At 42.5% G+C, this 22973-nt stretch overlaps 1 protein-coding gene across 9 annotated transcripts; it reads right to left on the reverse strand.

The window, feature by feature from the left end:
- Positions 1-885: 885 nt before the first annotated feature.
- On the reverse strand, positions 886-22629 carry LOC139574327 (syntaxin-3-like). Of its 9 annotated transcripts, XM_071398807.1 has the most exons (12): positions 22194-22625; positions 9000-9074; positions 8821-8920; positions 8633-8707; positions 8459-8529; positions 8223-8331; positions 8058-8131; positions 7861-7995; positions 7130-7240; positions 6672-6782; positions 1727-1817; positions 886-1600 (listed from the first exon to the last, which is right to left on the reverse strand). In XM_071398807.1, the coding sequence occupies exons 1-11, from the start codon at positions 22221-22223 to the stop codon at positions 1740-1742; spliced, it is 969 nt and encodes a 322-aa protein (XP_071254908.1). In that variant the 5' UTR covers positions 22224-22625; the 3' UTR covers positions 886-1600; positions 1727-1739. The 9 variants fall into 9 exon arrangements, 8 of the variants coding, with proteins under 8 accessions (XP_071254908.1, XP_071254906.1, XP_071254905.1 ...); XM_071398805.1 differs by lacking the exon at positions 7130-7240 and having other exon boundaries at positions 22194-22626; XM_071398804.1 differs by lacking the exon at positions 6672-6782 and having other exon boundaries at positions 22194-22623.
- Between the last annotated feature and the right edge of the window lie 344 nt (positions 22630-22973).

The raw sequence follows: 22973 nt of genomic DNA on the forward strand, positions 1-22973 counted from the left end.
ACAAAACACACAGGGCGGATTCTATTCATCTGAGCGGCGGGGCACCGGTCTATGGCCGGTGACGTCAACGGGCAAAGCGGTGAGGGAGGAGCGCACTCTCAAATCGAACAGTAATCTACGCCGCTCGGTCATGTTGTCAACCAGGCAGCATTGTGCTTCGTTCAGAAACATACCACATCTCCTTTCCATTAAATATGTTAGAATGTTGTTTGGGAAAGCAGATAAAGCGTTTTTATCTAAATCAATCCTACTCATTACTCCATGTGCTAATTACGTGACGTTTGTTTTGAGCTGGTTTTGAACGGGGCTCCTGGCTCACGCCCGGGAGCAGCAAGGTTCCAAAACGAATGGAATCAACGTTCGTCCATGCAAAACACGTCTACCCGGACGCCCGGGACAGATTAATCGAATCCCCTCACACGCACACCCCTTCCCGAACGAGAACGATCCGCCTCCAATTTACACTGACCTCCAATAGTAAATTGATAAATCAACATACGAATGTTGTGATTGGGCAAAAGTTATGTCATTCCGTGAAGCAGGCGGAGCCCACGTGGTGTGTAAACCTATGGCTGTAGAGACCACAGACGTATGCAAAACATCTATTCGCTGGAGTGTCCAAATTGGGTCAACAAGAGAGCCTATCATCAGACCAGTATGAGGAACAATTTACGTACACAAACCAATCATATCGGACTCTGACTATATTGAGACCGAAGACTCCCAGTAAAGACCGATTGATTAAAGGACAAGGGGACAATAGTTGTCCCATTCAACTCGTCCCATTCAACTCGTCTGAATAGCACCTGCCAACGGAAAAAAAATCCATATTATTTCAGATGAGTACAAAGAGAGAATCAAAGACAAAGATAAGAGGCGCACTAATACTATGCACACACAATATTTTATTACGTAACAGGTTTTACTAGGCTGACCCACAACCACACTGAATGACAAACCGCTCATCAGCGAAAATACCATCACTAACAATTCAGCACAATACATGACACAGCATACCGTGAAACAATGTTGTATGACTGACAACATACATACAACCTTACGAAACAAATACACATTCAATAAAAGACATGCCTGGGGAAATTAAGGATTTTTACCATGAATCACGGCTATAACTGTATTTATAACTTGGAATTTTGTGCTAAAATATAATATAATCTATATTTTATTATGCACATATTTCATTGATACCTTTAATTGCATCATTGATACCTTTAACCAAATATACCCCCAACGTATTTTGCATACAGATGATACTCCTACAAGGTCCTGTCATCGCCAGGGGCGCCAATCTCAGTTCATAGGTCTACGGGATTTTAATTTGAGTCCTAGGATGGAATATCACACTGACCCTATGTCATCTGAATGAGAAATTGAAACAGTGAGCTAAATAAAAACACATTTAAAAAACAATAAGACATTTTCCTACAGCAAGAGGACAGAGAGAACCAGGTCAGGGAGCATGGGAGGCTGAGGTAAGTAAAGGTTATTGTTACATTTATTTTTCGATTCGAGTAATAAGGAAGAAACGGACACCAGTCAAAAAGGTTCTATGGGGGAAACAGGCCATTCTTCTGTTCATCTGAAAGCAAGGGAAAGGAAAAATATAATGAAAAAAAAAGAGGAAACAGACAGTTTTCTATTGATAGTCATGTGTACTGTAATCTAAATGGTGCTAGATGGATAACCGTGTGTGTGTGTCCTTTACCTGTTGTAAACCTCTATGAGAAGAAACTATACAAATAGGAAAACCCAACGATCCCGATAATGGCACAGCACAATGTGATCATCATCTTCTTCTGCAGATTCAAAAAAACAACAGAGCAAAAGAAGTGAGAAACGAAAAAAAGAGGATAGGAACCCATCACAGTTAAAATATAACAGAATGGATTGCTTATCCCTATTGGAGTTAATCAAAAAACTTTAAACTATTTAACTGATTCGTTAAATACAACCTACAGTATACACTACCGGTCAAAAGTTTGAGAACACCTACTCATTCAAGTTTTTTTTTTTTTTTTGACTATTTTCTACATTGTAGAATAATAGTGAAGACATGAAAACTGTGAAATAACACATATGGAATCATGTAGCAACCAAAAAAAGTGTTAAACAAATATATTTTATATTCTTCAAATAGCCACACTTTGCCTTGACAGCTTTGCACACTTGGCATTCTCTCAGCCAGCTTCATGAGGTAGTCACCTGGAATGCATTTCAATTAACAGGTGTGCTTTCTTAAAAGTTAATTTGTGGAATTTCTTTCCTTAATGCATTTGAGCCAATCAGTTGTGTTGTGACAAGGTAGGTGGGTATACAGAAGGTAGCCATATTTGGTAAAAGACCATATTATGGCAAGAACAGCTCAAATAAGCAAAGAGAAACGACAGTCCATCATTACTAACACATGAATGTCAGTCAATGCGGAACATTAACAACTTTTAAAGTTTCTTCAAGTGCGGTCGCAAAAACCATCAAGCACAGATGAAACTGGCTCTCATGAGGACCGCCACAGGAATGGAAGACCCAGAGTTACCTCTGCTGCAGAGGATAAGTTCATTAGAGTTACCAGCCTCAGAAATTGCAGCCCAAATAAATGCTTCAGAGTTCAAGTAACAGACACATCTCAACATCAACTGTTCAGAGGAGACTGTGAATCAGGCCTTCATGGTCAAATTGCTGCAAAGAAACCACTACTAAAGGATACTAATAAGAAGAGACTTGCTTGGGCCAAGAAACACGAGCAACGGACATTAGACTTGTGGAAATTTGTCCTATTGTCTGGAGTCCAAATTGGAGATTTTTGGGTTCCAACCGCCGTGTCTTTGTGAGACACGGTGTGGGTGAACGGATGATCTCTGCATGTGTATTTCCCACCGTTAAGCATGGAGGAGGTGTTATGGTGTGGTGGTGCTTTGCTGGTGACACGGTCTGCAATTTATTTCGAATTTAAGGGACACTTAACCAGCATGGCTACCACAGCATTCTGCAGCAATACGCCATCCCATCTGGTTTGGGCTTAGTGGGACTATAATTTGTTTTTCAACAGGACAATGACCCAACACCCCTCCAGGCTGCGTAAGGGATATTTTACCAAGGAGAGTGATGGAGTCCTGTATCAGATGACCAGACCTCCACAATCACAACCCAATTGAGATGGTTTGGGATGAGTCTGACCACAGAGTGAAGGAAAAGCAGCCAACAAGTGCTCAGCATATGTGGGAACTCCTTCAAGACTGCTGGAAAAGCATTCCAGGTGAAGCTGGTTGAGAGAAGTTCAAGAGTGTGCAAAGCAGTCATCAAGGCAAAGGGTGGCTATTAGAAGATTCTCAAATATAAAATATATTTTGATTTGTTTAACACTTCTTTGGTTAATGCAGGTCTTCACTATTATTCTACAAATGTATTAAATAGTACAAATAAAGTAAAACCCTTGAATGAGTAGGTGTTCTAAAACCTTTGACCGGTAGTGTATCATTTTGAAAATGTGACATTTTATCATCAGTAATAGACATTGCAAAACAAGGTAGATAGGACTGTAAACATCTCATCAAAACTCCAATGGAAGGAGATAGTAACCAATTTTCCAGCCATCCCATAGGAGGATGCCATACAAAGGACCATGTTAACATGGGAGAGCAGGGGGGAGGGTGTGTGTCTGGGTCAGTATGGCCTGTTTTTGAGAGAGGGAGAGAGAGAGAGAGAGAGACACATACCTGCTCTTGACTTCACAGTACCTTTAACCCAGACTCTAGGTAAGGGTTCCCCAACTAGCAGCCCCCAGGCCAAATTTGGCCTGCGGGTGATTTTATTTGGCCCCCCATGTTTAGAGAAAAAAACCTGTTTGGGCTTCTTACATTCAATTTGCAGTCTACAAATTATTAATAATTATGTTACTGCTCCCTGACCATCCGCTCAAGAAAAACAGCCCACAGCTAATTCTAGTTGATGATCCCTGCTCTAGGTGCAGCCATTGCCGTAAGAGATGTCATTCGCCACTTGCTGTATTACAATACAGCAGATTGATAATTACCTATCACCATAAATACACATTTCTTCAGAAAAACACATGCACTTACAGTCAAACAAGATTCACTCACACAAGCCATGTCTGCTAACTCAGTATTGCACAGTGCAGATTTGAGCAGCATGAATCACAAAACATAGGAAAACAAAGCAGTCTCAACCAAACCATTAAAAAACTAAATATTTTATTCCTTCATTCAAATCTCTGGAATCCATCATAATACTACAGTGAAGATTACATTTAAAAATTCATTTAAAAAGGATCTTAAAATGTTCAGCTTGAAATTTCCAGACCCTCAATGTCCCATTTAGAGCCTCGTCATTGGCTACCGCATCTGAGGTGTGGGGTGCATGAAATTAATTTGATTGGACAGATTGTAAAGGAAGCAAATCAGATGTTAGACGAAGATATCTCCCAAACGCTCAGAGGTAAGGTGTGCTTTAGGATTTAAAAAAATATATTATTCAAGTGGCGTCAAACATGCACAGAGTCATTGCTTTCACATAGACTGAAGTGAAATCCACTCGTGTCCCTCAATACAAGAATCATAGGGGAGTTAAACAATGTACCATTCCTCTGTGGGCTGGAGGAGGCTACCTTTCAGCTTGGAGGTTCATAATGGCAAGACAACAAGGCAAGGGTGGTGGCGGGGGTACATTAAGTGGATGGAGGTTTTTGTAATGGGGAAAGGAGCATCAGGTTCCCTTAAGTGTGGATCAAAGATCAATTAAATTATTGACATTATTGGAAAAATAGAAAGCAGTTCAGAGAATTTCAATGAAATGTTGCATGGTGTCCATTTAGTTGTGTGTGAGGGTGAAGATTTCCACTTCTTCAGATTCCCTTTTTTTGTTTAGCTTCATCAGGGGCTAATAACCAGTCTCAGCTTTGGTCCCCTTGTTTCTCTCCCACCTGGTGCTCATCCTCTCAGCCACCCCAAGGGGGACACCAGCCTACTCCAACTAGGAAGTCCCACTGGCTGGGCCTTTTTCTATAGTTACAGTAAGAGAGGGGGAGTGTCCAAGGGCAAGGGGAGGGATAGGTTGAGTCTTCATCCCCCTCTTTGCCTTCACAGCTGGAGGAGGGCAAGGTTGAGTGATGAAGATGAATGAAGAGGGCGAGGTTAGGGGCGTGGTCCCTCTATTACCCTACTGTCTGTGATAGGATGATGGCGAGGATGAGGACAGTGAGCACAGCACAGACCACTGCTATAATGATTGTCTTCTACAGAGGGGGAGAAAGGGGAGAACAAATACATCAGTATTTACGGTAACAAATGAGATGGTGTTAGACAGAGGTACCGAGGGAAATGAAGCTCTTAACGTGATGGGCGGGAATATCATGCACTGTCAGCCATCATCAGGTCATTCTGACCAATGGAGGCTCTTATTGAGCTTTTATTGTCCGATACGAGTCAGTGATTGACAGCAAATGAAGATCCCGCCCATCATAACACAGTGAATCATCATCACATTTATAGTCAAACAGGACACACTACACAGCCTTAAGACCCCAATGAGAAACTGAAACCCACATATACAATCCCACACAGCCCAAAGACACCATCAAGACGGACACACACCGTGCCAATCAGTGACCAGGCCATAGAGCTAAATAATGCAATTTCTATGGACCCAGCCCTTACCATAGGCAACAAGTGCACTTGTGGTATGCTTAGCAGGAACTCCTGATAAGACATGCAGTACCCAGAGATAGTCCAAACGCACCCCATAAACAGACCAAGGAGCATGAACACATACACATTTTACCACCTTAACACACACACACACACACAGCCGAGGGCAAGGAAAATGTAAAACGTGGCCAAAGTTCCAGATCCCACTACACCCACTGTAACACTCCAGAGTTCCTCCAACTTTACTCACCCTTTACACAACTCTTAAATCGCACACGTCTCATTTCTCCTTCAATCCCACCGACAACCCAATAATCAGAGCCACTATGGCCAGCACGATAATCAGAACTGCTACTATTATCACCATTTTCTGTGGGGAACAATTAAGTGTCTGCTATGAAGACCATTTGTGGGCAACAACCTTAACAATTTAAAGGACAAAGCAACAACAAACATCTTTAAACATCCTGAAACATACATGCATGCATGACTCAGAGCAAAATGTTACATAAAGTGACCATAAATCACTCTAAAACATGCAAATCTACAGTCAACCACCAAATCAAGGACTCCCGAGTGGCGCAGCAGTTTGAGGCACTGCATCTCAGTGCTAGAGGCGTCACTACAGACCATGGCTCGATTCCAGGCTGTATCATACAACCGGCCGTGATTGGGAGTCCCATAGGTCAGCGCACAATTGGCCCAGCATCATTAGGGTTTGGCCGGGGTAGGCCGTCATTGTAAATAAGAATTTGTTCTTAACTGACTTAACTAGCTAAAGAAAGCTAGAAAGGAAGCGGAAAATGAAGAGAGAAGGAGAAAGAGGTGTGTGTGTGTGTCTCCTCTGTTGAGGGGTATTGGTCCAGATCTGGAGGAGGAGGGTTCAAGGTTTGGGATGGGGATCGTTGGGTGCCAGCCCAATAAAGGCTGGTCAACAGAGCAGGAGGAGAGGCCAGGGGGTGGGACTTGGGCCTTTCTATAGCCACTCACACGACGGGCCTCCTGCTGAAACTTGGCGGCTTTCTTAGTGTCAGCTACCGCCCGCTCCACGAAGCCCACCGATTGGTCCATGTTGCTCTCAATCCTTTCAATCATTCCACCCTGGCAGAGGGCAGGACATTGCAGGAAAGAGATATGCAGAGGAAGTGACAGAGACGGGTGCAGAGAAAAGCAGAAAAGACGACAAAAGTAGATTGTTTTACGGTGGTGTGTGCGTGATCAACAGTGTGTGAGGGGAGTGTATACGGTCCTTAGAGTGCACGTGGTTTATTAATGTGAAGGGGTGTGAAAATGTTGATGTGCTTCAGAAATTGCTGCATACTGTACAGAAGCTTCCTAGAAACAGGGACAGTTACCTCGGTAGATTTAGGTTAAGGTAGTTAGTAGATGGGTTTACTTGATGATTAATATCAGGGTGTTGGTAGACAGTGTTGGATGGAGTGCAGTACCTTGCGTGCTTTGCTCTGGTACCTGATGGCTTTTTTGGTCTCAGTCTTAGCCACTGCTATGTGGTCCTGCGCTTTACACACTTGAGCTTCTATATTGTTTACAATGTCACCCTGAAACAAACAAACACACACAATGAGTATACAGACAGAAAAAACAATAAGAAAGCAGGAGTATCTATTCGAATCCCCATGGTAACAGAGCGTATCAGACACAAAAAAACGACGTCACAAAGAGGAATATGTTAGGAAGTGGTAATATGCTTACCTTGCACACGACTTCCCCTCAGACAGCATAGGATAACCAACAAGATACATGTGGTTACATAGATTATATGTAGCTGTGGTGACTATACAGTATGGGGGGGTTGTGTCGATTCCAATGTGGCTACGTCAAATGTGACTCTTACTAAGAATGGAGACTCGTACTGAAGATGAATGAGTTATGGGAGGGAGAGAGATGGACACAGAAACAAGGGGAACTCTGTCCCAAAACATGGGGAAAGGAAAGCACAGCAGAAGAAGTGGGGGAAGGAACAAAGAACGACCAGGAGAAAGGGAGAGGTTACTGGGAAAGAGAAGGGAAAAACAGCACGGTTGACAGACAGGCAGACAGAGAAAGAGGGAGCGAACAGGAGAGAAACAACGTTAGACACAGTAGGGTTAAAATGTAGGGTAGAGATCTGAAATAATGATGGATGGATGACTGAATAGATGGCTGAGACAGAGTGTACCTGGCTCTCCACTAGCATGGCGATGTCCACGAACATGTCATGTAGCTCTTTGATGCTGCTCTCCAGACGCACAATGTCTTTGTGTCGCGCCTCGATCTCACTGAGAGCCTGCTTCGAGATCCCAGAGTCCATGATCTAAAGAGAGGAGACCCTTAGTACATGCACACACACACACACACACACACACACTTTCTTACCCCTGAAGTGAAAACAGCCGAGTTTCCACCCTCTAACATCTCTTCAAGCTCCTCGTCTGTCGTAGCTTTGCCAGCTGAGAAACAGAGGATCATTTTAGTACATACATGAGGTTATGGTCCACTTGTGTGTATATAAAACAGTGTGTAAGACTGCGGGTAACTCACTGATCTCTAGCTGTCTCTGGATGCGTCCTTTACTCCTCTCCCTGAAGTCCAGCTGGGCCTCGTTGTACTTGGTCATCACGTCTACAAACTTCCTGGACAGCACTGCATGCTGGGAGGACATGAAACAGACAGGGCCACAAGCTATAATAATCCAATAGTTCTTAATTTCTATGGTAACATTGACGGTTAGGCACAGGGTTACGTAAAGGGTTAGGGGAGAACTTTCGGAAGCTGACCTGTGATTTGCGTATCCGCATGTCGGCTGAAATCCTCTCCTCTTCCTCAGACTCCAGATTCCTCTCGATGGCTGAGACCCAATCAACATGATTCACCAATCAGTATTCGCCCATACCCGAATTAACCAATCAGCATTTAGTCTGTCTGTGTCGTATCATGTGTGAGGGTCTTACTTTTGAGTTTGTTGCGGGCATTGTTAGCCATCTTCTTGATGTCGTTGGTGACAGCCTCCAAGTCATCCTGCGTTTCTGGAGGAAAAAACACAAATGAAAACAGACACACTGACAGTAACAGGCAACGGGTAGAAAAGATGGGGGGGGGGGGGGGGGGCATAGAGAGTAGCAGAGGCAGTATGTTTTACTCTGGTCTGATGTGGGGGCAGACAGTATGACTGAGTAGAGCTTCTTGACTTCAGAGACATTCTCATCAATCTTATCAATACTGTTCCTGATGTCCTCAATCTGAAACAGAGTGAAAAAAAATAGTTACACACACACACACACACACACACACAGACACACCCGTTGCAAAAACACTCACCTGAGAGAAGAACTCATCCATAAAAGCTGCATTGTCAATAGCAATTTCCACTTCCTCATCGTCATTGTCGCATGTCTATGAGGAAAAGCATAAGGCAGCATGAGTAGATTACGTATTGTATTCAAACACAGTGGATCAACCGCATATGCACACTGACGTCATAACTGTAAATAGAGAACGTACAGCAGCCTAAGTACAGATACCACAAGACTTGGTGATACCGACACTGAGAAGGGCGAGGAGGGCTGAGGAGGAAACAGAACCAGTTTTTAGCTGACCTCTCCTGCATGAATAAACATCAGACAAAACAAGTAAAACAGACAACACCACCATGTCTGTATCGTCAGCTGACCTGAAAGGGGGGGGGGACATATTTAAGTGCCTTTGAACAGGGTATGGTAGTAGGTGCCAGGAGTACTGGTTTGAGTGTGTCAAGAACTGCAACACTGCTGTTTTTTTGAATGCTCAACAATTCCTTGTGTCTATCAAGAATGGCCCACCACCCAAAGGTTCATCCAGTCAACTTGACACAAAAGTGGGAAGCATTGGAGTCAACACGGGCCAGCGTCCCTGTGGAACGCTTTCGACACCTTGTAGAGTCCATGCCCCAACAAATTGAGGCTGTTCTGAGGGCAGAAGGGAGTGCAATTCAATATTAGGAAGGTGTTTTCTACATGCAGAGTATGTACATACACTTAATACATACATACACACTCAAAAGTTTGGGGTCACTTAGAAATGTCTTTGTTTTTGAAAGAAAAACACACATCAATTTGATCAGAAATACAGTGTAGACATTGTTAATGTTGTAAATTACTATTGTAGCTGGAAACGGCAGATTTTTTATGGAATATCTACATAGGCGTACAGAGGCCCATTATCAGCAACCATCACTACTGTGTTCCAATAGCACGTTGTGTTACTAATCCAAGTTGATCATTTAAAAAAAGGCTAATTGATCAATAGAAAACCCTTTTGCAATTATGTTAGCACAGCTACAAACTGTTGTTCTGATTAAAGAAGCAATAAAACTGGCTTTCTTTAGACTAGTTGAGTAACTGGAGCATCAGCATTTGTGGGTTTGATTACAGGCTCAAAATGGCCTGAAAAAAAGCACTTTCTTCTGAAACTCGTCAGTCTAACCTTGTTCTGAGAAATGAAGGCTATTCCATGCAAGAAATTGCCAAGAAACTGAAGATCTCGTACAACGCTGTGTACTACTCCCTTCACAGAACAGCGCAAACTGTCTCTAACCAGAATAGAAAGAGGAGTGGGAGGCCCCGGTGCACAACTGAGCAAGAGAACAAGTACATTAGTGTCTAGTTTGAGAAACAGACGCCTCACAAGTCCTCAACTGGCAGCTTCATTAAATAGTACCCGCAAAACACCAGCCTCAACGTCAACAGGTGACTCCGGGATGCTGGCCTTCTAGGCAGAGTTGCAAAGAAAAATCCATATCTCAAACTGGCCAATAAAAATAAGAGATTAAGATGGGCAAAAGAACACAGACACTGAACAGAGGAACTCTGCCTAGAAGGCCAGCATCCCGGAGTTGCCTCGTCACTGTTGACATTGAGACTGGTGTTTTGCGGGTACTGTTGTGAGCATGCCTGCGCCATTCTGTGCTCTCGATTACAACAGGCCATGAAATGTATCAACATTGCTCGCTGCTCCAATGTAACAAATGTACAAATTTAACAGAACAGAAGACTCATCAGGGTCAGGGTCTGCATCCCCGCTCGCCATCACGGCTAAATTATATATATATTTTTAAACTGATGTTGGTAGTATCGTATGAGACGTTTTGGTACCGTGGTACCAGTACACCGTGCAACACTACTCTGTACCGGACATTATTACTAAGTAGCATTAGTCTGAAGTCCACTCAGTGTTCTCATTGTTCAATTTAAAGGGTTATCCGTTTCATGTCAACCAACATCTGTTATGATACATTTACATGCAATTCAGAATGACTATATAGTCTTGTGATTCAGGAAGCATCACTTGCTATTAGCTTTTGCTCTATAGGCCTTTGCCTTTAATCCAACATGCTTTTTAGGCTTTTGCTCTTTAGCCACCATGCTTTCAGCCGCTGTTAGCCACTAGGGCTATAACACCAGCATGTTTAGCCTCTGGTGCTATTAGCCTTTTCATTTTGACATGATTAGCTACCTGTAGCCTGGAAGCTCTGTTTTACATTTTATTTGAAATTTGACTCAAGTCTCCTCTTTACCTTTAAAAAGAGTCAACTTTGCCATTGCAGAATTCAGTCTACCCCTCTGCAGAATTCAGTCTTTTTTTCCCCCTCAGCTAACAGCTAAACTGTCAAAGTGAACGTCAGTGTTTGTCTTAGAGTGCTACTGTATGACGAGAGTCCAAAGTCTGAGTGCTTTACGTTCCTTGTCAAAAAGCAAGATCAAAGTCAAGACAAAGATGTGCCACCTCTTGTTTTTCTCCTCATTCCCAGTCCCTCCCCTTTGCTCACTCATTCCACAAATGCATCAGCTGAGTTCAAGGTCTCGGAGTCAGCTGATTCCCCTGTCAGTCACACTGCATACAGGTTGGACACACACCAAATACAGTACTTTTTAAAATCATAAAACTGGAAAGGACTTCCACTTCCAAGATAAGGATTTTTGGTGGGGAATTAAATTCACCAGGATATTTTTTATCATGAGACAAAGGGGGGTATAAAGATTCACTCATGATTTACACTAGCAAAAGCTCTATACATGTAAAGACATACTTATGGACACTCACATGCCTAGTTAGACACAGACACACATACAGTGGTAATGCTGCGGCAGTGAGACTATGCGCTTTTTCCCTTCCTGTGTACTCACTCAGTCTCTCATTCAACAAAAACGAGGGAGGGGGAATAAAATGTGAAAGAGAGGGGGTTGTGATTTAGTGTGTCAATATAACACGGAGACCACTCGGTTACAAGGGTGTCTCAATCTCTCTCTTTAGTCATCTGTCGGTTATAGGACCTTCTCAACCAGGCTCACAAATGTAGCTAACTCATCTTGTGATTTATGACTCCACGTGCCCTTGAGAGGATTCGGAATATGCAACTCGATACATGCAATACCAGTCAAAAGTTTGGACACACCTACTCATTCAAGGGTTTTTCTTTATTTTTACTATTTTCTACACCAAAAACATAGTGTTAAACAATTCAAAATATATTTCATATTTGAGAATCTTCAAAGTAGCCACCCTTTGCCTTGACAGCTTTTCTCACGCTTGGCATTCTCTCAACCAGCTTCATGAGGTAGTCACCTGGAATGCATTTCAATTAACAGGTGTGCCTTGATAAAAGTTAATTTGTGGAATTTCTTTCCTTAATGCGTTTGAGCCAATCAGTTGTGTTGTGACAAGGTAGGGGTGCTATACAGAAAACAGCCCTATTCGGTAAAAGACCAAGTCCATATTATGACAAGAACAGCTCAAATAAGCAAAGAGAAATTATAGTCCACTACTTTAAGACATGGTCAGTCAATGCAGTAAATTTCAAGAACTGTGAAAGTTAAGTGCAGTCGCAAAAACCATCAAGCGCTATGATGAAATTGGCCGTCATGAGGACCCCCACAGGAAAGGACGACCCAGAGTTACCTCTGCTGCAGAGGATATAGGGTTATCTAACCCTATAGTTCTATGATGTCAATAGGTTTCCTATGGAGGATTGACAGTATAATTTAAAAACAGATATTCCCATTCAAGTCAACACTGTTCTGAAACGTGGACCTCCAACTATCTTTGTGATACCATTAGAACGTTGAAATTTCCATATTAGTACAGTGGCTTGCGAAAGTATTCACCTCCTTGGCATTTTTCCTATTTTGTTGCCTTACAACATGGAATGAAAATAGATTTTTGGGGGGGTTTGTATCATTTGATTTACACAACATGCCTACCACTTTGAAGATTCACAATAAAACATTTTGCAACAAACAAGAAATACGACAAAAAACTGAAAACTTGAGCGTGCATAACTATTCAGCCCACCAAAGTCAATACTTTGTGGAGACACCTTTTGCAGGAATTTCAGCTGCAAGTCTCTTGGGGTATGCCTCTATAAGCTTGGCACATCTAGCCACTGGAATTTTTGCCCATTCTTCAAGGAAATATTGCTCCAGCTCCTTCAAGTTGGATGGGTTCCGCTGGTGTAGAGCAATCTTTAAGTCATACCACAGATTCTCAATTGGATTGAGTTCTGGGCTTTGACTAGGCCATTTCAAGACATTTAAATGTTTCCACTAAAACGACTCGAGTGTTGCTTTAGCAGTATGCTTAGGGTCATTGTCATGCTGGAAGGTGAACCTCCGTCCCAGTCTCAAATCTCTGGATGACAAACCGGTTTCATTCAAGAATATCCCTGTATTTAGCGCCATCCATCATTCCTTCAATTCTGACCAGTTTTCCAGTCCCTGCCGATGAAAAAATCCCCACTGCATCTAGCTGCCTCCACCATGTTTCATTATAGGGATGGTGTTCTGGGGTGATGAGAGGTGTTGGGTTTGTGCCAGACATAGCGTTTTCCTTGATGGCCGAAAAGCTCAATTTTAGTCTCATCTGACCAGAGTACCTTCTTCCATATGTTTGGGGAGTCTCCCACATGCCTTTTGGCAAACATGTTTCCTTATTTTTTCTTTAAGCAATTACTTTTTTTTCTGGCCACTTCTGTAAAGCCCAGCTCTGTGGAGTGTACGGCTTAGTGGTCCGATGGACAGATACTCCAATCTCCGCTGTGGAGCTTTGCAGCTTCTTCAGGGTCATCTTTAGTCTCTTTGTTGCCTCTCTGATTAATGCCCTCCTTGCCTGGTCCGTGAGTTTTGGTGGGCGGCCCTCTCTTGGCAGGTTTGTTGTGGTGCCATATTCTTTCCATTTTTTTAATAATGGATTTAATGGTGCTCCGTGGGATGTTCAAAGTTGTTTTGTTTTTTTATAACCCAACCCTGATCTGTACTTCACAACTTTGTACCTGGAGAGCTCCATGGTCTTCATGGTGCTGCTTGCTTGTTGGTGCCCCTTGCCTAGTGGTGTTGCAGACTCTGGGGCCTTTCAGAACAGGTGTATATATACACTGAGATCATGTGACAGATCTTGTGACACTTAGATTACACACAGGTGGACTTTACCTAATTATGTGACTTCTGAAGGTAATTGGTTGCACCAGATCTTATTTTAGGGGTTTCATAGCAAAGGGGGTGAGTACACATGCACTCAACACTTTTCCATTGAAATTATTATTTTAAACATACAATTTTTTTCATTTCACTTCACCAATTTGGACTATTTTGTCTATGTCCATTACATGAAATCCAAATACTTTTAAGTCATTTTAGCAGACGCTCTTATCCAGAGCGACTTACAAATTGGAAAGTTCATACATATTCATCCTGGTCCCCCCGTGGGGAATGAACCCACAACCCTGGCGTTGCAAGCGCCATGCTCTACCAACTGAGCCACACGGGACCATAAAATAAAATAAAAATCCATTTAAATTACAGGTTGTAATGCAACAAAATAGGATAACGCCAAGGGGATGAATACTTTTGCATGGCACTGTACGAACCAACGAATTTGCCCATGTTTATCATATTTCCGGCAACTTTCTGTGTAGGCAATGAGAATACCCATCTGTATGTGTGTGTGGTGCGCACGTCTAGCACTTTGTGTGGCCGTTAGCGATGATGCTTATTCTTCTGGTAGATGGAAAGGCGCTCCCAAAAACCAGCATGTTAACGACAAAGTAGCCTGTTTACCTGGCAGAATGATACCACAATTATTCATCAATCCAGTGAGTATTTGTTTTGCAAACTCTACCATCACATGTACGATACAAAAACACAGCTAAAGAGAAGCCTCATGCTAGGTGTGCACAAAATATCTCTGATTTTTCCCAGACATCAAAAGACGTCTCCTGATGTGGTTTAAGCATTGTGGACCTAGAAAAACAACAAAATAGGATGTTCTATTTTTTTTTTAAACTATGATTTTGAGAGCAAAAACCTGAAGAAAATAAAGTGATAATCTGGGCTATTTACTTAATGTTTCAGTTTGAATAAAACACATCATTTGAAGAACAAACATTGTGGCATAGCAATTCATATCTTGCAGTAAATCTGTAAATAAAACTTTAATATTCAAGAGTTAACAGGTGCTCAGTTTTCATACCTCACCATGAGACATCCATGTCTTTATCATTGGAAAAGATAAACGGTTGAGATATAATTTAAAAGCTTAGAAACAGGGTTATCAAACTATTTTATAATTTCAGGAATAAAAAATGTATAATATATTCTGTCTTTTTTTTTAAATGTATCTTAAATGTCAATTATTTAAAAACGCGTAATGTTGATATCATTTTCATAGCTTAGACCTTATTTTACATCATGTCGAGGTGTGCGTTGTGCCTGCCATCAGCTGAGACAACATGGTCTTGAATACAGACATGGTGGGTAAGGTTGGGCGATATCCAAACCGTGGGAGCCAGATTTTTATACAGTTACTGTACCACACAAGGGGCACTACTAAAATATATATACACACACACATCTTTTATGTTATATGTACAAAATAATTTAGGCAACAGAGATGTTGATCCAGGAGGCAATTCAATGTCTCTGCTGTAACCTAGAAGCTTGATCTTGACACCAAGTCTCTTAGATAGCAAGTTAGAAAAACAATTGCATAGCTGGAGCCCTGAACTGGATATCATTTATTTGACACATCTTAGATTTCATAGTTATACTTAACTTGCAGTTAGCTATAAGTAGTGGCGTATAACTTACCCACAAACACCTCCCGTCAGTATTTTCAAAATACCCCGGTATACCACAGGAGGTTGGTGGTACCTTAATTGGGGAGGATGGGCTCGTGGTAATGGCTGGAGAGTAATAGGTGGAATGTTATCAAATACATCAAACACATGGTTTCCATGTGTTTGGTGACATTCTATTCACTACATTTCAGCCATTATTTTGAGCCGTTCTCCCCTCAGCAGCCTGCTGTGTGTTAATACAGTATAAATGGTATATAACGCCTAAGGGTGGATGTCATGTTTTGGCAGATATATTTATTAAAATTGACGTTTCAACTTTCAAATGGTATCACAAAGATAGTTGGAGGTCCACATTTCAGAACAATGTTGACTTGAATGGGAATATCTGTTGTTTTAAATTATACTGTCAATCCTCCATAGGAAACCTATTGAAATCATAGAGATAAACGGTTAGACAACCATTTAAGTTTACATTTGAAAAGGTGGTTAAACCGGCGGCCATATTTATGGTATTTCAATTCAAAATTGCAGTGGACTGAAGGGATAGGCTAATTCTATGAATTAAACTGAACAAAAATGTAAAAATGCAACATGTAAAGTTTTGGTCCTATGTTTCCTGAGCTGAAATAAAAGATCCCAGAAATGTTCCATATGCACAAAATGTTCTCTCAAATTGTGCACACATTTGTTTCCATCCCTGTTAGTGAGCATTTCTCCTTTGTCAGGTGGATGGATTATCTTGACAGATGTGGCATATCAAGAAGCTGATTAAACTGTATGGTTATTACACAGGTGCACCTTGTGCTGGGGGACTTTAAAAGGCAACTAAAATGTGAAGTTTTGTCACAACACAATGCCACAGATGTCTCAAGTTGAGGGAGCATGCAATGGGCATGCTGACTGCAAGAATGTCCACTAGACCTGTTACAAGGGAATTTAATGTTAATTTCTCTACCATAAGCTGCGTCCAACATTGTTTTGGAGAATTTGGCAGTACGTCCAACTGGCTTCACAACCCCAGACCATGTGTAACCACGCTAGCCAAGGTCCTCCAAATCAGTCTTCACCTGCAGGATGGTCTGAGACCAGCCACCCAGACAGCTGATGAAACAGTGGGTTTGCACAACCCAAACATTTCTGCACTGTCAGAAACGTCTCAGGGAATATCATCTGCGTGCTCACCGTCCTCACCAGGGTGTTGACCTGACTGCAGTTTGGCGTTGTAACCGACTTCAGTGGCCAAATGCTCACCTTCAATGGCCACTGGCACACTGGAGAAGTGTGCCCTTCACAGATGAATCCTGGTTTCAACTGTACCGGGCAGATGTAGGACAGCGTGTGCGGCGTTGTGTGGGCGAGCGATTGGCTGATGTCAACGTTGTGAAGAGAGTGCCCCGTGGTGGCAGTGGGGTTATGGTATGTGCATGCCTAAGCTACGTACAACAAAGACAATTGCATTTTATCGATGGCAATTTGAATGCACAGAGATACCGTGGCAAGATCCTGAGGGCCAATGTCGTGCCATTCATCCGCCACCATCACCTCATGTTTCAGCATGATCATGCACGGCCCCATGTCACAAGGAAGCTTACAAATGTCCCAGTTGTTCCATGGCTTGCATACTCAGACATATCACCCATTGAGGATGTTTGGGGTGCTCCGGATTGACTTGTACGACAGCGTGTTCCAGTTCCCCCCCAATATCCAGCAACTTCGCACAGCCATTGAAGAGGAGTGGAATAACATTCCACAATCATCAGCCTGATCAACTATGTGAATGACATCGCTGCATGAGGCAAATGGTGGTCACACCAGATACTGACTAGTTCTGATCCACACCCTTACATTTTTATTTTAAAAAGGTACCTGTGACCAACTGATGCATATCTGTATTCCCAGTCATATGAAATCCATAGATTAGGGCCTAATGAATATTTCAATTGACTGATTTCCTTATATGAACTGTAACTCAGTCAAATCTAAGAAATTATTGCATGTTGCGTTTATATTTTTGTTCAGTGTATATTTATATGATTGAAATGACACCCACCCTGTATTCAAGAGCATGTGTCTCAACCGATGGCAGCACAACACAAAAACCTCAGATGATGTAAAGTAGGGTCTAAGCTACAACATACACTCAGTGGCCTGTTTATTAGGTACACCCATCTAATACCTTTGTCTCCAGAACAGCCTGAACTCTTCAGGGCATGGATTCTACAAGGTGTGGCGATCAAACGTTGCTCAATTGGTATTATTGGAGCTAACTTGTGCCAAGAAAACATTCTCCCATCAGCCTGTACTGTTGACGCGAGGAAGGATGGGGCCATTTTTAGATAATTGATGTTAAAGACATTAAAAAAGTCAGTTTTTAGAAATGTAAAAGAATCAAGACGTTATCAAATAAAAACTCTAGTTTTTTTCCATGAAGACATGGATATCTCATGGTATGTTGGGGTATGCAAAATGGGTCAGCTTTGAGCACCTCTATCTCCTGAATGTTGTCATTCAGTTCCAAAAAGTCCACTTTCTGACCGCTTCTTCAATGGCCAAACATGTATGGAAAGTTGTTTAGATTAAAAGGGATGCTTTCAAAAAGTGATTGAATTCAAATGGATTTCCCCAACACTATGGGAGACAGCCTACTACTTTGAGTGTCACCGAGTACCCAAGGGATGCGTGTCTGAACCCTCTCTGGTCTTTACAGTTCAGTACAGAATGCTGTCCAAAAAAAGCCAATCTACGAAGAGATCTAGCTAGCTACTACAGAAACCAGACTGAATATAATATGGTGTCCAGACTCCAGAGACATTATCCTCGGTTTCCTGTTGTAGTCTGTTCTCCTGTCTACTGCACCAGTCAGGTGGCCTGATTATGCACCGAGCATGAACAACAATACAGCCCCCACCAAGTTAACATTAAGGAAAACAACAGAGAGAGATAGAAAACCATGCAGAGGTCTACTACTGCCTCCACAGTCTTGTTTTATGTAAATAGCCTTCCCATAAAAACACATCCCTAAACAAATTGCCACACCATTTTGACTTTACTTCCCTTCCCAGTAGAAACCCATTGTACCTGCGAGATTGTCAATTGCTGCACCGAGGCATTGGTAAACTAAACATGGCAAATATTTGGCCAACAGTAAGGGGTGACCATGGTAACAGATCCTGACGCGGCTGGAATGGATCAGCAGCGCCTCACCAAAAGGGGAACCTTACATTCTTCAACAGGACAGAACATCCTGGTTCTTTTGTGTTAGAAACTAAGCTATTAAGAGAGATAATGTCTTAAAATACCCAATACAGGTTCTAGGCCAGTAGGTCCACTCCAAGAGAGTACAGACCAAAGACATAGTGGAAAGAGATCAGCCATGTAAACAATCTCACCATTATAGGCATTACGGTACTGACTGTTAATTAGTATAGGTGTCAGTTACACCTGCAGTTTAATTACAGGAAACGGATGTATAAATAGATGTGGGAATTAAATAGCCTACAACCGTGTCTGCCTAGGTGCTTTTAGCAACGAAGGTGTATTTACATATACTCGCGTTGATTTCTCCAATCAAATCAAAGTTTTTGTCATGTGTGCCAAATACAACATGTGTAGTAGACCTTAGTGAAATGCTTACTTGCAGGCCCTAACCAACAGTGCGATTTTTAAGTAAAAAATAGGTATTAGGTAAACAATAGATAAGTAAAGAAATAAAAACAGTAAAAAGACAGTGAAAAATAACAGTTGCGAGGCTATATACAGGCACCGGTTAGTTGGGCTAATTGAGGTAGTCTGTGGGAAAACAGAAGTTAACAGGGGGAATTTGAGACAAAATATCTAAAGGATTGTATTATTAAAAAGACTTCCCAAACATGGGTCTGTTGTAGACCAACTTCCTGTCTGCTTACCTCATGTCAAAATAAAAGTTACTCTTTTTTTGTGTCCACATATGGTGCACGTGCAGGACTTTTATTTTGGAATGAGGTAAGCAGAGAGAAAATGGGTTTATGGCAGACCTACGTTTGGAAAGTCTGTTAATAATACGATCCTTTAGATGTTGTCTCGAATTCCCCTTGTCATAATAACCAACAGTCCTGCCCACTGGCACAATAAGTTGAAATGGAATTGTATTTCACTTCTGGCTTCCCACTGTACAACCCAAAACCATTGAAAGCAGTGCTAGTGCATGTAAATAGTTTTGCTAGGAAATTCTGTTTAATTCCATTAGATGTTTTCTCCTCAAAGCCCTTGACAGCACATACCCCCTTGAACATCCCATTGGTTCCTGTTTGAGCGCCACTGCCTGCTGTGTATCCGAGTCCTCTTTGCTAGCTGGCATCACTCGCTCCTGCCTGCCTAACACGGAACCCAAACCGGCTGCACGCGTGCACCATAGTGCATACATTTTGTCCCCCCACACCAAACGCGATCACGACACGCAGGTTAAAATGTCAAAACAAACTCTGAACTAATTACATTAATTTGGGGACAGGTCAAAAAGCATTAAGCCTTTATGGCAATTTAGCTAGCTAGCTTGCACTTGCTAGCTAATTGGTCCTATTTAGCTAGCTTGCTGTTGCTAGCTAATTTGTCCTGGGATATAAACATTGAGTTGTGATTTTACCTGAAATGCACAAGGTCCTCTACTCCGACAATTAATCCAAACATAAAATGGTCAACCGAATCGTTTCTAGTCATCTCTCCTCCTAGGCTTTTTCTTCTCTTGACTTTATATTGTGATTGGCAACTTTCATAAATTAGGTGCATTACCGCCACTGACCTCGTTCGTCTTTCAGTCACCCACCTGGGTATAACCAATGAGGAGATGGCACGTGGGTACCTGCTTCTATAAACCAATGATGAGATGGGAGAGGCAGGACTTGCAGCGTGATCTGCGTCAGAAATAGAACTGACTTCTATTTTACAGTCTGACTACACCACTCGCATTGCAAAATAAATTAATAAATATATATTGTTAAACTTTTGCGCACGCCAGAGAGCATCTGCGTTGCCAAGGGCTAAAATAGAAGTCAGTTCTATTTGTGAAGCAGATCGCGCTGCAATGCTTTTCGACCTGTCCCCAAATTAATATAATTGGTTCAGAGCTTGTTTTGATATTTTAACCTTTGTGTCGTGATTGCGTTTGGTGTGGGGAAACAAAATACATTATGCACCATGGCGCACGCGTGCAGCTGGTTTGGGTTCCGTGTTAGCCCTTGGCAACGCAGACACTCGTTGGCGCACGCGAGCAGTATGGGTGCAATAATTGAATATAGATTTCTACATTTATTTTGCGATGCGAGCGGTGCTGTGGGGAAACAGTGACTAACAGGCAGGGCTAAGGACACTGTACCGTTCGCCCTTGCCTCTTCCTAGCACATCAGGCGGGAGCGACACCATGTGTTAACTAGCTAGCTATCACACGGTCTCCCCAGCCTCCCGCCTGCTGTGTACTGGAGAAAAATGCTAGCTACTCCGGTACACAGCAGGCGAGAGGCGGGAACGACACCATGTGCTAGCGACACTGTGTGCTCGCTAGCTAGCACGTGTCACCCACGCATTGCGCCTTCTGTGTACCGGAGTCCTCCTTAGGACTAGTTGGTTAAGCTAGCAATGTCCTTCGCTCCCTCCCGCCAAATACCTGCCCTCACCATCGTTAACAGAACTGCGGGAAAATAGTGGCCGACAGGCGGGGGCAAAGGTCACTACTGGTGTGTACTACCTATAGCTAGTCACCCTCACCTCTTCTGTGGGGTTTATGGGCAGTTGGCATCCAACGTTATCGTGCATTACCACCTACTGTACTGTAGTGCCCCTGCCTATGTACTGGAGTCATAGCTTAAAAATGTGCCAATAGACGTATAAAGAGGGGTTCCTGCAGGTGCAGGAATGCCCACATGCAAGAACGCCCCGAATTGCTGGATGCAGTTGCACCTTTCTCCCACATTCTCCAATCCCCTGAGCGCACAGTGACACACTGTATGACACCTGTGGTCCCGTTACCTTGTCCTCAAACCCAACCCCCACTGTCTGACTGCCGCAGAGAACACAAACATGTCCCCAAGAGACACACCGCAAAAACATATCCAAATTGATACAGTTCATACAACCTTAAACTATTCTCTTTGCATCGCCTCTCATTTAGGCATTCTCTTGATTTGTAAATTAAGGCGACTAATTTTGTAATCAAATAGCGTTAGTCGACCACAGGCCTTCGGATAGGATGTTGATTAGTTTGTACACTACCAAATAAGACCAATAATGAGGTAAAACATAGTTGTCGAATTATAGACACTCTTTTTTTTTTTTTGCATAGACCATTTGTAATTTGCATGCTGCACAGGAGGTAATAACATATGTCTAGCTCTGTGAAAGGTGCCTCTGTGTAACATATCCCACACCCCACTTACAGCTTTGAGTTGTTCCAATCGGTCCTTCATCTTGCCGACTGTTAATAAAACAAGCTAAAAATAAATATAGTAATCTATAATTATTTTTTTTAAATACGATCCCCAATCTGTGAAATTCGTCAACCAGCTGGACTGCTGGCTATTGAACGGAATCCCACCGCCAGTGAGTTGAAAATCAACTATCTCAAAGTCTTGGCAAGGTTCTTCTTGAAAGTGTTTTTTTCCTACTGCTTTTTCCACCAAATGTCCATACAATATGGCTGCTAGGGGAGAAACCCGTGGTTTTTTTGCTAAATCTCTTCGCTCTGCGGATTAAAACAACAGTTGTGTACAGCCCACATAATCTCTTTCGCTCGCTCGCCCCCAGTAATCACCCTAAAACGCACTTTCTCGCTCACGCATGCGTAAACGCCTTGTCGTATACGGGGCCACGCCCTGGCCAGTGTGATACCTGTGTGTGTTGGCCGACCTGCCATGCCATTTAAAGGGGACGCACAGTCGCTGTGAAGTTCATGATTTCATGTTGACAGGGTGAATATGATGTAGCCTACATTATTCTCGAATAAACAGCCGATCCGCATGATAATGCGCCCCATTCTCCGCGTATTTACGCACGTGTATGTGCGTGTATTTGTTTGGTAAATACACAGGATCGATGTTTATAGCCTATTCTGACTACTCTCCAATCCAGAGGGATTTAACATTCATTAACAAATCCCCCTCTCCATCCCCCTCCTCTCTCACACACTCATTCACAGTCTCACACAGATCATCTGTCAT

This window comes from Salvelinus alpinus, chromosome 4 (assembly GCF_045679555.1).
Source record: "Salvelinus alpinus chromosome 4, SLU_Salpinus.1, whole genome shotgun sequence".
NCBI lineage: Eukaryota > Metazoa > Chordata > Actinopteri > Salmoniformes > Salmonidae > Salvelinus > Salvelinus alpinus.